Source organism: Erpetoichthys calabaricus, chromosome 15 (genome assembly GCF_900747795.2).
Source record: "Erpetoichthys calabaricus chromosome 15, fErpCal1.3, whole genome shotgun sequence".
In the NCBI taxonomy this organism is placed as follows: Eukaryota; Metazoa; Chordata; class Cladistia; order Polypteriformes; family Polypteridae; genus Erpetoichthys; species Erpetoichthys calabaricus.
Genome location: NC_041408.2, coordinates 93287762 through 93304847, shown reverse-complemented (window position 1 = coordinate 93304847; position 17086 = coordinate 93287762). Strand labels below are relative to the sequence as shown.

Below are 17086 nucleotides of genomic sequence, written 5' to 3'. Positions count from 1 at the left end.
TCAGTGGTTATCGTTACATCTTTTATCTAAAAAATACAATTTCTTTTTTTATAATAATATGTAATGAGACCATTGAAGCATTACTTGTACTGTACTAACAAGAGAGACTCCTTGACTTTTAAACAGTGTTAATACTGCGCTAGAGACGGCGTCAAATAAAAAGTAGATTCTTTACAAGTAATCGGATCATTAACGTTTGTAATAGATTCTCAATACTTTAATAGATTGCTGTCCTTATTGAACAATTCGGTGCTAATGGAATATTCTCAGACCGTTAAAAGCCCAGCAGACGAGTCGCGAGCTCTTTGAGACGTGAACGGCGCTGCTGCTAGTCGGCTGGCAATGACGTCACTGGAGTGCGCTGCATGACAGCTGACGTCGCGCGCGGAAGTTCAGAAGTGCGCTGTTTGCAAGTTTCGCTCCTTTTCGCTTTCGTTACATTTTTCATTTCGTGTATGCAATCAACTCTGAAGTGAATCGTTTTGTGAAATACACGGCACAGCCGGAGAGTGTCCCTTTATTGACATTACGATACACAGAAGTAGGTGACCTGACCACGGCTGGCCGTTCACTGACAGACGGACTTTGATTTTTTGCCCACTCTCCATCATCACCGCTTGTTCGTTTCGCCATGACCCAAGTTACAAAGGAGGCGTTTGGCAGCGTCCCTGGAGTCGGCACCGTGGACAAATTCCGATTAGAGTCCGAGGGGGTGACCGTGGAAATTCTCACGCTTGGCTGCATAATCAGCGCTTTAAAGACCCGAGACAGGAACGGCAGGAGCGACGACATCGTCCTGGGCTTCGATACGTTAGAAAGTGGGTAAGAGAGACGATAGATAGATAGATAGATAGATAGAACGTTACTTGTTCCTGGGGGAAATTTGGCTTTTTTTTTACAGAAGCTAAATACTGTGTATATATATTTCCATTATCCAACCCGCTATATCCTAACTACAGGGTCACGGGGGTCTGCTGGAGCCAATCCCAGCCAACACAGGACCCAAGGCAGGAAAGAAACCCCGGGCAGGGCGCCAGCCCACCACAGTGTGTATATATATATATATATATATATATATATATATGTGTATATATATATATGTGTATATATATATATATATATGTATATATATTTATATATATATATATATATATATATATTTATATATATATATATATATATATATGTATATATATTTATATATATATATATATATATGTATATATATATATATATATATATATATGTATATATATTTATATATATATATATATATGTATATATATTTATATATATATATATATATATATATATATATGTATATATATTTATATATATATATATATATATATATGTATATATATTTATATATATATATATGTATATATATGTATATGTATCTATACCTGTATATATATCTATATATTAACTCATATAGGGTAACATTACTTCAAGAGTACGACCAAATCAACAGGCTCATTTAAAGGGCAATCTCAGTTATAGTGCGAATTCTGGACCCCCTGGAGGTCATAGCAAAGGAGAGAATTACAACAAAAAGTGAGTGCCTTAATGAACAATGCTGCACACCAACACAGAGTACATTCAGGCGACAAATTACTCAGCCGAAGTGTGCCAAGAAACGCTACGGGGGTCCCTTATACCAACAGCAATACGTCTGCATAGCGCCCCACTGGGACTGTGACAGACGTTTTCTTTCTTTTTCATTTTTCTTGCTTTATGGTCTTACTGGTGTGAGCTCAGACCATACTGTGTACGTGTATTTACTATATTTACTTATCTATCTACGTATTTATTTATTTAAAGAGCTTCCATAAAACTCCAAATTCCCCCTTGGGACAAATAAAGTTCTATCTATCTATCTATCTATCTATCTATCTATCTATCTATCTATCTATCTATCTATCTATCTATCTATCTATCTATCATAAATATGCCAGAATGCTCCAGCAGACCCCCGTGACCCTGCGTTGGGATATAGCGGGTTGGATAATGGATGGATGGATGACTAAAAAGAAGGAAAACTCCTATATTAGTCTCGGTGAGGCACTATACATACATATATTGCTGTCGCCATACTGGAGCCCCAGTCGCGTTTTCTGACACAGCACAGTAATTAGTGGCTGAAACTCCTCAATGCTGGCTTGTCACAAGGAGGATGTGCAGTGTTGTTCATAATGGCACTCAGATTTTTGTCTTCATTCTCCCTTTCACTATTACCTTAGCTTGGAAGGGGATCCAAAGTGTGTCCCATAACTGAGCCTGCTGTTTTAATCGGCTTTATGATTCAGTGGGCTTCTCTTGAAGTGATGTTATTGTCCCATCACACTACAGTACAGAAAATAGCACTGGCCATTTTCGAGTTGTAGAACATGTGAAGGATAACACTACTCACAATAAAGGAGAACAGTCTCCGAAGAATAAATTGTCTGCTCAGCCCTTTTCTTTTGTAGCTCATCTCTGCAACAAGACCACTCCAGCTTGTCACTGATGTGGACTCCTCAAGTGCTTGTAGCAGTGCACCACCATCACATCCACGCCATGAATAATGACTGGACATGGAGGCCCTTTAGTGTGGTGAAAGCCAATAAGCAGTTCCTTGGCTTTGCTGATGTTAAATTACAGACAATACGTTCCCCACCTGACTCCTCTCCCCTGTCTCATCCCCCTTATCAATACACACCACAAGTGCAGAATCATCTGAGAACTTCTGCAAGTGCGGTTGTTCTGTTTATAATCAGGGGTGTACAGAGTGAAACGTTAAGGAGACAGGACAGCTCCTTGTGTTGCTCACACAGTCCTTGAGCCTCACAAAGTGTGGTCTGCCCAACTGGTAGTCTGTTTTCCAGGACACCACAGGCTCATCCACCTGCATATCTCTGAGTTTACGCGGTAACAGGGAGCCTGATGGTATTAAAGGCACTGGAGAAATCCAAAGATATAATCCTGACAGTGCTACTGCTTTGTCCAGGTGAGAACAAGTCTTGTGGACCAGGTAGATAACTGCATCCTCCACTGCAATCTTTGTTAGGCAAACTGCAGTGGGTCCAGGTGGTGAACCACAAGAGGACTCCTATAGTCCCGGACCAGCCATGTAAAGGTCCTCATAATGGGAGAGGTGGCACTGGTCTGTAGTCATTAGGTGTAGAACGATTCTTTCCCAAGAAGCAGCCCATTTTGCAGTCTTAATGTCTTTAGTGTTAACCCCAAGCATTACTCAGGCTTGGCAGTCCGGTTAAGCCCGAGTCAGATTCGATGTGACATATAAAGGTCCGTTTTTCAGCGTTAATGCTCAGGACAGTATTCTCCTGCCATCTGGTGGATAAGATATGCTGCAAAATATCATTCATATTTCTATGTGCTTTGACATTCTAAGGCACGGGTGTCAAACTCTGGGCCTGGAGGGCCGCAGTGGCTGCAGGTTTTCATTCTAACAGTAGACCAGTTTTCACTGCTAATTAACTTATTTTCATTTGATTTTATTAGCCCTGTAATTAAGGATTTAGTCCTCTGAATTTATTCCTTTCTTCATTAAACGGCAGCCAAACAGAAATGAGACGTGAAATAAGCCAACAGATGACCAGCTAAACTGGGGCTTCAAACTCCAACCAATTTCACTCCTACCAGTTCCTTAAAGAGAAGCCGATTCTTCTTGTTAATTAAGCCCGTTATTTAATTCCATGACTTGTTGCTGCTCTCATTTTGCTACAGCAGACATTTCCAAAACTGTTGATTTTCTATTTTTTCCTAACAACATCATTAAAATATTTTGGTGACCTGAGAGACCAACCTTACTGAGACCCTCCACTTTCTTTATGTTCAGATAATGTAGTTAGCTGATCGCCTGTTTGCTCATTTTGTGTCTCATTATTGTTTGGCTGCTAATTAAGGAAAAAGAAAGAACTAAGGGGTCTGAGTTGAGTTAATTAAAACTAAGGCAAAAGAAGTTAATTAGCCGCAAAACAGGTCACTAATTAAGAAGATGGTTAGAATGAAAACCTGCAGTCATTGCGGCCCTCCAGGACCGGTGTCCGACACCACTGCTCTAAGGTAAGTCATCAATATTCATGAGAGGGGCGGAGCTTTCAACCAACACACAACGGTGGATAAATGAGAAACTGTAAAGGCAGTTTTAGGGGAGACTGAAGCTGAACCATTGGTTGAATCGAGTGACAGTGATGACTATGTGAACTGGTCACCAGATGTTGACATGGACAATGAAACTGATGCTGATGGCACCGTACGACCGGACAGGCGTGATGTGGATGGCAAATTCGGTCACCTGAAAGTTCACTGTGGTACAGGTAGCTGTGTGGCAAAAAAAGACAAAATAATTGCAATCAAGGGGAAAGACAAGAAAGACATGATCTCCCCCTAAGCAGCATGGATAGTGCAGCAACTGTCAGTGTCGGTGCCAAGGGAAACGTGGAAGTCACTAACACTTGAGCTGTGGTAGCCCACAATACCACAATGGGTGGTGCTGATCATGCAGATGAGGCGCTGATATTCTACCATGTCATGCACAATGAACAAAGAAAACATTAAAAGACAAGCGCACAAAGAAACTCGCTTCTGCTCTGCTGATTGCAACATGGGGATGTGCGTCAGTGACTGTTTCAAAACGTGTCACACAGAGGACGTGCACTAAATGTGCATCAGTACAGCAGTGGACACTCGACATGACTTCATAATGAGAGTATCGCATCAAGTCAGTGACACTTGTGGGCTGTTGATCTGCTCAGTGAAGTAGCAGAGGGGCTTGTTCATCAGTTTCAGCTGCTTTGGTGCACTAGAGGGGCAACAATGAGACGACCCCCAGAACAGGAATGAATGGGTTAACAGCTGGAGGGAGGTCACTGACATTTCTCCCTCCTCATCTGTTTTGTCACTCATTTTGCATTTGGCTATGGTCAGTGTCACTATTGGTAGCATGCGGCCATACCCGGACCCTACAGAGCTGGCACAGGTAGTCCAGCTTCTCCAGGATGGTACATCAATACCACGTGGCATTGCCAGAAGGTTTGCTGTGTCTCCCAGCACAGTCTCAAGGGCATGGAGGAGATTCCAAGAGACAGACAGGCAATTCCTCTAGGAGAGCTGGACAGGGCCCCACGTAGAAGGTCCTTAACCCATCAGCAGGACCCACTGGAGGAACAGGATGAGCACTGGCAGAGCCTACAAAATCACCTCCAGCAGGCAGGCAGGCAGAACACTGGTGTGAATGTCACTGAGCAAACAATCAGAAACAGACTTCATGAGGGTGGCCTGAGGGCCCGACTATGTCCTCTAGTGGGCACTGTGGAGCTCGATTGGCATTTGCCATACAATACCAGAATTGGCAGGTCCAGCACTGGTGGGCACCCTGTGCTTTTCACAGATGACAGCACATGTGACAGACATGAAAGGGTCTTGAGAAGCCATGGAGAACGTTATGCTGCCTGTGACATCATTCAGCATGAGCGGTTTGGTGGTGGGTCAGTGATGGTCAGTCTGAGGAGGGAGGCATATCCACGGAGGGACACACAGACCTCTACAGGCCAGACAACGGCACTGCAGGACTGCCATTAGGTATCGGGATGAAATCCTTGGCCCCATTGTCAGACCCTATGCTGGATCCTCCTGGCACACGACAATGCCAGGCCTCATGTGGCGAGAGGATGAAGGAGTTGATCCCATTGACTGCAATACGTCCTTGGTGGTGTTACGTGACGTGGCCACTAGGGGGCCTCTGGGGAACCCCAAACCTTTGACCAAACTACACAACCCCAGTTACCGGTTCAAATGGCTTTTTGTTTGAAGTTCATGCTTTCGATACAGACGTCACAAATCAGTCCTTTGACTCCCAGACTGTGGCACAAAACGTCGATCGTCAACAGATCAAGAAACTGACCGACTCCGTGAATGGAAGGCTTGGGACTGTTATTGAAAAGAAGGGGCGCTATATCGGTCACGGATTTTATTTTTTTTAAGTGTCAGAAATGTTTATTTGTAAATTGCGAGTTGTTTCTTTATTATTCTCACTTTAACAGATGAAAACAAGCAAGTGAGATGGGAAGATGTTTGTTTTTCCTTTTAGTTGCGTAATAATTGTGCCCACTAATAGTTGCCTAGCTTTTTTCCCTAGCACCCCTATTGCTTTTTATAAACGTGGCGCTGACCACTTTGTTTCCTAACAAATGGTCACTGGAGTCTTCTAGTCCAGAAATTATGAAGGAGGAAACCTCACAAGAACAGGATTAGGGGATCTCATATTCCTCATTCTTCACCTCATGTTATGTCACTTACTGTTGTTCTGTAAGAATGAAATAAACAAAAAAAAAAACTAACTTTTTCAGGTAGAATATTAATTTACAAGGGGGCTCCGCCCCCTGCTCGCTTCGCTCACCTACCCCCGGTGTTGGGTAACCTGAAATACATTGATGAATCGTTATTTGAGAAGCGCGTTGTAGGCGCCTGCGTTCATTTGTTTTTATCCAGGTGGGCTCGTTTTTGTATCTCCGTCAGTTGTGGTCTTTCGTTTTGAACCCGTGCCTGCTTTGCTTCCGCAGTTTCAGACACGCGTTGTAGGCGTCTATGTACATTGTATTTGTCCATGCAGGCTTGTTTTTGTAGCTCCGTTAGTTGAGCTGTTTGGTTTTGGAGCCAAGACAGTTTTGCTTCCGCGGTTTCAGACATGCGTTGTAGGTGCCCACGTCTATTGTTTTTATCCATGCGGGCTCGGTTTTGTAGCTCCGTTAGGTGAGCTGGATCGTTTTGGAGCCATGACCGTGACTCCATTAGTTATCCGTTGTCTACCGTTAGTAATATGGATAATTGCACTTACTGTTAATATGGAGCGTTGTCTGTGGTTGTACTGTTAATAATGCATTACTGTAATGTGATTCACATATGCTATATGGTTTGGACGTGTGAGGATGCCGTACGTTTAATACGGAGAGTTCGTTTATTCTTATTACCCGGACCATGCTGTGTAGTGTGAACGTTTAGTTCAGAAGCACGTTGTAGGCGCATGCGCCTTTCGTAGTTTCTCGCGCCTTCCGTTCTATCTTTGTGGACCTTTGCGGACCCCGTAGTGACTTACGTTTGACTCTGGGGTGCAGTGCAGAATCCTCTTTTCTGTGTGGCTGTGTCGTTAGTCGTTAGCTATGGGCGCGTTGTTGCTTCATGTCTTATTTACGTCAGGTGAGCTCTTTCATTTTTGAGCTGTAACTCCTTCGTTTGCGGTGGATCAGACGTCGCTTGTGGTTTATGAGACGCGTGCTGTAGGCGCCTGCGCACTATGTCTCCTGGGTCCATCGCCGTGTACCTGCGTCTGTGCCTTCTGGTTTACCATTCTCAGTTAGTAATATGGATAACTCACCTCTTGCCTTTTAAATTTCAATTAGCATGATAAAAATTGTAGTCTTAGTCAGCTCTTCTCTAACACTAATCCTCATTTCACAAAACTGTTGTGATGTGCGAGTCCCTGTCTTACACCCCAAAATTGAGCCTCAGTACTTTAGCAAAATCAGCTTGAAACAGAAACAGCAGAGTTATTTATTACACACACGTATGTATCCCCTGTTCATGCTCTCATTTCCTTTGTAAATCATTCAGGTTTATTAACATTTTTTTGTGTTTGTTCCATATTAAAGTGAAACCCCAAAAATACAACTTGCCTAATAATTGTGCTCACCGTGTAATATCAGAACAGTAAAAACTCTTGCAAACAACAGGAGCAGGAAGAGTGCATTCATTGAGGTGTAGCCCCCCCACACCCAGTGCACCTAAAACTTACAGAACGCCAATGGGACAGACAAGGGCTCATCTTGACCCTGCAATCTGTAGGTGTGGGCTGAGCCCTGATCTGTCCATGACTGACCCTGCCTGGGAACTGGAAGCTGGACAAGACCACTCACACAGTACAGGCCGAGCTGGCAGCCATGTGAAGGAGAACCTTTCATTCAGTGGACCCGCTCCATCAAGAAAGTGCGATTCTTTGTCGTTATCTTTGAACATTGCTGTTAGTGACCCTCTCGATTTATTTCAGGTTATCTGACAAACCCTCGCTACTTTGGAGCTGTTGTCGGCCGTGTTGCCAACAGAATCGCCAATGGCAAGTTCACCGTTGATGGGAAGGAGTACCAGCTGGCTATCAATAATGGACCCAACGCCCTTCATGGGGGACCCACAGGCTTTCACCAGGTAAGTAAGCCTCTTCTGTACTGACTGCACAAGGAAATGCAGCAGTGATACTGGAATAAGAAATTGGGATTAATCCAGGCTGGATTACAAAACCAGGAGATCGGTAAACTGGTAACCAGAACATAAAACCTACAGTGAGCAGAAAATGTATTATGTGAACTCTTAGGGTAAAACTGTGTTCATTTTTAAATGGGTCTCACTTCCACTACCTCTTCATATGTTAAATCATTTCAGAGGCAGATTGAAGACTTCCATCCATCCATTTTCCAACCCGCTGAATCTGAAGACAGGGTCACGGGGGTCTGCTGGAGCCAATCCCAGCCAACACAGGGCGCAAGGCAGGCCACCAATCCCGGGCAGGGCGCCAACCCACCGCGGGACCAGATTGAAGACTTAAGTGAAAAATTAAGGAAAACGTACTAAATAATTGCCCTGCGGTGGGCTGGCGCCCTGCCCGGGGTTTGTTTCCTGCCTTGCGCCCTATGTCGGCTGGGTTTGGCTCCAGCTGACCCCCGTGACCCTGTAGTTAGGATATAACGGGTTGGATAATGGATGGATGGACACTAAGTAATTGCAACACACACACTGGCTTAATCAGTTTTAACGTGAAATGATGCCAATGAAAGAAGAGAAGAAGCGGGCCGCTAGGGTGGAGACAAGAAGAGATGCTCAGGAAACAGCAAGCGGATCAACCTCTGAGCAAACGAATGATAAACGTACAGAGAAAGAAAGAGGAGGAAAACTAGAAGTCAGGTGGACTCACTTGGCACTGAATAAACCTGGTCGATGCTAGGATGTGGTGACAAGTCAAGCAAAGTGACACCTTTCATTGACTTAACTAAAAAGATTACAATATGCAAGCTTCCGAGGCAACTCAGGCCCCTTCTTCAGGCGAGATGATAGGATACAAAAATTTTAAAAATAAAGGAAAATGTGAAAAAAATAAATGAATGAAAAGCATCTGAGTTTAAGGAAAAATAGATAGATAGATAGATAAATAGATATGTTATTAATCCCCAAGGGGAAATTCACATGCATTCAAATACATCATAGGAAAAACGTACAAACCTTCACCCTCATCTTATCATCAGAGGATTAAATGTGAAGGCAAATGACATCCGTTGTGTGTGCGATAAAACCTCCGACCTCCTAGACGTCTGGCTGTAAACAGGCTGTTCGCAAGCGTCAGAGATGCCCAGAGGCGCACAGCAGCCGCCGACACCCATCAGAGAGTTTGCAACTGCTCAGTGGACGCGTTATCTGTCCGATCTCTTAGTTGTACTAACTGCACGGACAAATGCAAATGTTCCAGAACAGATAACAAGATGCTGAGCTGCTGCCAGCCAACCCTTCACCTCTTGTGAATACAACAGGCTGGGCATCTGAAACCAAAGCATATTTTCAGGATTACAATTGAACCCAACAGAAATAACAACAGACATGGAGAATAATAACACAAAATGAACAAAACCCACAGGGAAACACACATACATTCACATGGGTACTTAACGGCCGCGTGTTCGGAGTGCAGTGAAATTCTTACGTTACGTTCTGTCTGGCTGTATGATATGTGAGTAGAACTACAGGTCAGGTCAGGTCAGGGAGCAGGCACTGGTACAGCGCGTTGCCGCACCCACCACACGCCAAAGCAGCTTGGGATCCTGCTTGGCAATCCCCCAGGCAGACATCTGGTCCAGTCCCACCCTCCAGAAACGACCCTCTGTCAGCCACAGCCAGGTGTTACATGGTTTAGTCCAGCTACTCGGGTCCTTAACAATGAGGGTCCTGCAAACCAGATCACTCTCGGGTAATGGCGCCACATAGCCGTAGTGCTGTAACTGGCGCTCCCTCACAGTGCAGGTCATGTGCCTCATTCGGGACTCCTCCATGAGCAACACAAAGTCACACCAGCGGCCCCCAAGGATTCTTACATAGAGAGACACACATGAAGGAGTCCAGTCTTCATCTTGGGTCACTGGAGAGCGTCCATGTCTCACAAACAGGGGGCACCAGGACTCTAAAGACTTGGACCTTCATCCTTTTGCAGAGATATAGCATGGGGGGGTCATGAGATGGCTGGAAAGGGGTGTGTGGTGCTCCCGATATCGATGTAACTTATCCTGGACATTGGGGTACACCCCACCCTACTCTTTATTATGAAAGATGCCCAGGGATCTTGGGATCTTTTCTGACCACAGAGAGTCAGAACCTCAGTTTTTACGTTGCATCCAAAGACCGGTGCCATTTTTACAGCACAGTCCCCCCCCCCCCCACCCCTCCATCACTGCACTGGGGCATCGAGATCCACACACAGACCACAAGGTGAGCGCCCCCTGCTGGCCTCACCAACACCTCTTCCAAGCTTTTCCCTGAGTGACCCTCTTTTGCCCTTTTGTATTCTTTATTAAGTAGACTTTACCAAATACCTCTGATCTCGCACACGTAGCACTTTGTGGTCCTCCATTTCCTTGTTTATCGATAGACTCCGGTAATTAGATATCTGAGTGAAAGAACAGACGGGAGAAGGACGCCACTCGTTTAATGAATTCTGTATTAGAGGTGCTGGTACCCAAATTAGATATGAGTGTGACAGAAACAGAGTCCCATTACAGCCTCTCTATCTGCTGCAGCCTGGTATTATGTGGGCGATCCCTTGGCCTGGTCCAGCCACTCAGGTCCTACGAGTTGGATCACCCTCGGGTAATGGCGCCACATGGCCATAGTGCTGTAACTGGCGCTCCCTCACAGTGCAGGTTTTGTCCCTCATTTGGGACTCCGTGAGCAATACAAAGTCACACCAGCGGGACCCAAGGACCCTCTGAGGAGACACACATGAAGGAGTCGAGTCTACATCTCAGGTCACTGGATAGCGTCCATGTCTCACAAACAGGGGGCTCCAGGACCCTAAAGACTTGAACCTTTGTCCTTTAGTGCCACACACCCCTTTCCAGCGACCTCATGACCCCCCCATGCTCTCCCAAACCGTCTACTGACTTCATAGGAAGTCTTTCCATTCTCATACAGCGTGCTGATCTCTGGACTATCTACCGCCATCATTTCATTTCATCAGTTGCCGTTTTTCATGGACACTGTCGAGTGAGGTTTTTAGTATTGTTGAATTTGTGTTTATTGTGTTATCGTCGTAAAGGGACCTGGGGTGGGATTGTTTTAGTTTGCGTAGTTATATTTAATTTTTTATTGTTTAATCCATTCTTCATTTTCTGTTTTATTACCAGTTGGTTTTTTGTCCCTGTGACGGAGTGTGTGCGAGTCGGGCCAAGGCTGGGTGTGTTCCTGGGATCCCCACTGAAAAAAATTAAAGAAATCACCGTCCTATCAACGGTGTGAATCGTAGCTGGGTTTTAGTCCGCTACAAGGGAAGAACGAGTGCAGCCAAATCCAGAGGGGTCTTTCAAGAAAACCCGCTGCCTCAGCCTGGGGTCAGTGGCGGCCTTAGGCACGTGCAAACTGTGAACCTGTACAGGGCCGCCAAGCCAATATACAGAGCATCCAGAAAGTATTCCCAGCGCTTCATCACTTTTTCCACATTTTGTTATGTTACAGCCTTATTCCAAAATGGATTAAATTCATTTTTTTTCCTCAGAATTCTACACACAACACCCCATAATGACAACATGAAAAAAGTTTACTTGAGGTTTTTGCAAATTTATTAAAAATAAAATAATTGAGAAATCCCATGTACATAAGTATTCACAGCCTTTGCCATGAAGCTCAAAATTGAGCTCAGGTCCATCCTGTTTCCCCTGATCATCCTTGAGATGTTTCTGCAGCTTCATTGGAGTCCACCTGTGGTAAATTCAGTTGACTGGACCGGATTTGGAAAGGCACACACCTGTCTATAGAAGGTCCCACAGTTGACAGTTCATGTCAGAGCACAAACCAAGCATGAAGTCAAAGGAATTGTCTGTAGACCTCCGACACAGGATTGTCTCGAGGCACAAATCTGAGGAAGGTTACAGAAAAATGTCTGCTGCTTTGAAGGTCCCAATGAGCACAGTGGCCTCCATCATCCATAAGTGGAAGAAGTTCGAAACCACCAGGACTCTTCCTAGAGCTGGCTGGCCATCTAAACTGAGCGATCGGGGGAGAAGGGCCTCAGTCAGGGAGGTGACCAAGAACCTGATGGTCACTCTGTCAGAGCTCCAGAGGTCCTCTGTGGAGAGAGGAGAACCTTCCAGAAGGACAACCATCTCTGCAACAATCCACCAGTCAGGCCTGTATGGTAGAGTGGCCAGACGGAAGCCACTCCTTAGTAAAAGGCACATGGCAGCCCACCTGGAGTTTGTCAAAAGGCACCTGAAGGACTCTCAGACCATGAGAAAGAAAATTCTCTGGTCTGATGAGACAAAGATTGAACTCTTTGGTGTGAATGCCAGGCGTCACGTTTGGAGGAAACCAGGCACCGCTCATCACCAGGCCAATACCATCCCTACAGTGAAGCATGGTGGTGGCAGCATCATGCTGTGGGGACTGGGAGACTAGTCAGGATAAAGGGAAAGATGACTGCAGCAATGTACAGAGACATCCTGGATGAAAACCTGCTCCAGAGCGCTCTTGACCTCAGACTGGGGCGACGGTTCATCTTTCAGCAGGACAACGACCCTAAGGACACAGCCAAGATATCAAAGGAGTGGCTTCAGGACAACTCTGTGAATGTCCTTGAGTGGCTCAGCCAGAGCCCAGACTTGAATCCGATTGAACATCTCTGGAGAGATCTTAAAATGGCTGTGCACCGACACTTCACATCCAACCTGATGGAGTTTGAGAGGTGCTGCAAAGAGGAATGGGCCAAACTGGCCAAGGATAGGTGTGCCAAGATTGTGGTATTATATTCAACAAGACTTGAGGCTGGAATTGCTGCCAAAGGGGCATCGACAAAGTATTGAGCAAAGGCTGTGAATACTTATGGACATGGGATTTCTCAGGTTTTTTATTTTTAATAAATTTGCAAAAATCTCAAGTAAACTTTTTTCACGTTGTCATTATGGGGTGTTGTGTGTAGAATTCTGAGGAAAAAAATGAATTGAATCCATTTTGGAATAAGGCTGTAACATAACAAAATGTGGAAAAAGTGATGAAGCGCTGTGAATACTTTCTGGATGCACTATACTGTATATTGAATATAAAACAGAAAGAGAAAATAACGACACAGCTGACAGCAATGTGGCCGAATAACATTGTGTTTCTTGTTAATTAGTACGCTGTATTTACTGATGTCGCTAGAGTCGGAGCAGTAAGCAACATGTAGTATTATAACGTTCTGCTATAATGAGAATATCACGGGCCACCACTTGGTTTTCAAGTTATGGACACGCGCATATACTGTAGAAGTGAAGCTAGTGCAAGTGGGCGAGTCATCTTACAAGTTAATAAGATACCATATTGACATCGGCGGGCGAAGGGGCCACCGATTCTTTCTCTGCCCAGGGCCGCCACGAGCCTAGAGCCGAGATGGTCTTATGACCCGATGCGTACAGGCCAGACAATGCTGGAGTGGCTTCAGGACGAGTCTCTGGGGGTCCTTCAACCTCATAGAATATCTGAAGATGGCGGTTCACGGATGCTTCCCATCCAGTCTAACAGTGCGTGAGAGTATCTGCCAGGAAGAATGGGATGAACTGCCCAAATCCAGGTGTGGAAAGCTTGTAGAGGCTTACCCAAGAAGAAGACGCCACACTGCCAAAGGGGCTTCTACAAAGCACAGAATTAAGACTCAGAATACTTCAAGGATTGAGAGATTTCAGATTTTGATTATGTAATAAATTTGAAGGCCTTTCTGAAAGCACGTGTTCACTTTGGCATTATGGGTCATTGAAGGTAGATTGATGGGCAAACATCTCCATTTAAAATGAAATCCACAACACAGCAAAGTGTGCAGCAAGTGAAAGGGTCTGCAGGCTTTCTGAACCCACTGCATACCCCGGAGACCAGGGCAGGCGCTCGCACGTGGGCTCAGATGAGTTATTCCGGGTTGAACTCCTACCGATGCAGAGGAAGAGGACAAACTGTCACGATGTAGCGTCACCTCAGTATAATTTCTTAGTGTCCCCTCTAACTCAGGCCCCCGATCCACAACTATTAAAGAGGACTGATATAGAGAGCTGCTCAAAACTTACCAGTTAGCAAAGTATTAAGACATATTGGTAGCAGATTACAAAATGATGGCAGCCAGCCAGTCTTCATATTATATAGCGCCTTTTAAAGAACACCGGCTGCTCAGACTCTACCAGAGCAAATGTTAACATCAGGTGGTATCTGCTGAAGGTGGGTCGAGAACGACATCACTTCGGTCATCTTCACGGGTGGGCTCTTTGAGGTTTAGTGATGACGCAGCAAAGCAAAGTTTATCAAAGTGATTATGCGGTCCAAACGCCAGCTCAGCCAGTCCGCCAGTCTTTGTTTCATATTGAACATTTCAGCATCAAACTCATCTCATACAGAAAATCAAACGTGAAAGTACTGCAGTGTATGCGACTGTTCAGCACACGATGAAGACCGGTTGTTTAATATAGCGCCTTTCACAAAGGACTGGCACAGAACTTCACAAAAAAGCACAAACCATTCCAGAAAATGAGATCCACAACCAAAAGATCCAAAGAACACGCCGTGCATCTTTTGTGCCGTTCTTTGTCTTGTTTAGCGCCGTCCACCCACACCACCACAAACTGTCTGCAGCGTCAAATCTCAAAACCTGTGACTAATACAGAAAAGCAGAAATCAAGTCGTGTCTTGACAACAGTCACTCATTTTGCTTTGCTGCTTCGTTTCTTTCACTTCTCATTGTGCAGAATTGAAATTCCATACATGAATAGAATATAAAGACCTACATTGGAATTTACTTCTAAAATGTTACGATTTCTCATGTTCTTAATGGATGTTATTACGCGGCTGACGTCTTCTCTCAAGGTGACTTTCAATAATTGCGATACAATTGGTTTACATTTCTTTTGTGTTTCCAGTGGGAGCCCAGGGAGGTGAAGTGATCTGCTCAGGGTCACACAGTGTCAGTCGCAGGATCTGAACCCACAACTTCGGGGTCTGAAATCTAAAGCCTTAACCACTTTCTACCAAAAATACAAAGATTTAAAAACTGAACTCTTTAATATAGTGCCTTGCACCAAGTTGTCACAATATATGGGACAGAAAGCAACCAAGACTTGAATACAAAGCAGCAGAAGACTCATTTATAGACAATCAGGCTTTATGAGCTATATAGGGTGAGCCAAAATGAAGTACCCCATTTCTCAAGGTAGGGGCAGCCGAGTGGGTCGTGGTGGGGGGTCCTTTGATAGGCGATCCCTTGTCGTCGTCAGTCGGCCACGTGCCTTGATCCGGTGCGCACTGTGCTTTCGCTGTCAAAGCGTTCCTCAAAAACAACGAATCCATCATCATCACGACGCAACGCGCCTTCTGAACGCACTTCAGCATTCCTCCTAACGGTGACGTCCCAAATCGCAAAACAATTCTTCAGTGGGTGGCTGAATTTAGACAGACGGGTACAACATTGAACAGATAATCTGCAGGCCGTCCTCGCCCGTAAACATCCAAGCTGTAAGGGCATCAATGCTGCAGTCTCCTAGACGTTCAGCGCGCCCTTCTGCCTCAGGCATTTCCAACACGTCTTTGATTTCACGTGAGGACCCTCATTTCCGTGCATACAAAATGATGGCAGTGCAAGAACTCACTGAGAGAGACTGGGAGAGCCGTAGAGGGCTGTGTGCCAACATTCTGTAAACCGCCATCGTCATGTGATGTCAGCGACGAGACACATTTCCATTTCAATGGTTGTGTGAATAAGCAAAACTTTCGCTATCGGGCTCAAACCAATCATCAGAGACCCCCTCACGGTGAGCACACGTGTTACAGTTGCAATATTTGGCATTGTAGACCCTTACTTTTTTTGAGGAGGGGGGACGTGACTTCAGAACATGACATTGAAATGCTAGAGAACTTTTTTATGGCCCCAACTGGAAGAAATGGGTGTGGTGGATGCCTGGTGTGAAACAGGGTGGAGCGGCAGATCATACAGCGTGGAGATCCATGCAAGTTTTGCGTGAGATGTTTCCGGAGAAGCTGATCTCCCTGCGCGGCGATGTCGGGTGGCCTTCACATTCGCCTGATCTCACTCTGTGTGGGCCTCTCAAGGCGAAGGTATACACACCCCGACCTCAAGACCTTGCAGCCCTCGAGGATGCCATTCGCCATGAAATCACCGCTGTTCCCCTTGAAATGGCCCAACAAGTCATGCGAGTGTTCAGAAAACGTCTCAAAGAGTGTATCGCTAATGATGGCCACCACCTTGAAGATATCATTTTTAAAACATACGTCCATCCATCCATTGTCTCACGCTTATCCGAGATCAGGTCGTGGGGGCAGCAGCTTGAGCAGAGATGCCCAGACTTCCCTCTCCCCGGCCACTTCTTCTAGCTCTTCCGGGGGAATCCCGAGGCGTTCCCAGGCCAGCCGGGAGACATAGTCCCTCCAGCGTGTCCTGGGTCTTCCCCGGGGCCTCCTCCCAGTTAGACGTGCCCGGAACACCTCACCAGGGAGGCATCCTGATCAGATGCCCGAGCCACCTCATCTGACTCCACTCGCTGTGGAGGAGCAGCGGCTCTACTCTGAGCTTCTCACCCTATCTTTAAGGGAGAGCCCAGACACCCTGCGGAGGAAACTCATTTCAGCCGCTTGTATTCGCGACCTCGTTCTTTCGGTCACTGCCCATAGTTCATGACCATAGGTGAGGGTAGGAACATAGATCGACTGGTAAATTGAGACCTTTGCCTTACGGCTCAGCTCCTTTTTCACCACGACAGACCGATGCAGAACCCGCATCACTGGGGACGCCGCACCGATCCGCCTGTTG

General features: G+C 45.6%; 1 protein-coding gene across 1 annotated transcript in view; it reads left to right on the top strand.

The window, feature by feature from the left end:
* The first annotated feature begins 368 nt into the window (after positions 1-368).
* galm (galactose mutarotase) overlaps positions 369-17086 on the top strand; it is a 46228-nt gene continuing 29510 nt past the window's right edge. Inside the window, exons 1-2 of the mRNA XM_028820716.2 lie at positions 369-818; positions 8048-8202. Coding sequence (XP_028676549.2) covers positions 632-818; positions 8048-8202 — 342 coding nt within the window. The 5' untranslated portion in view covers positions 369-631. The remainder of the gene's footprint in view (positions 819-8047; positions 8203-17086) is intronic.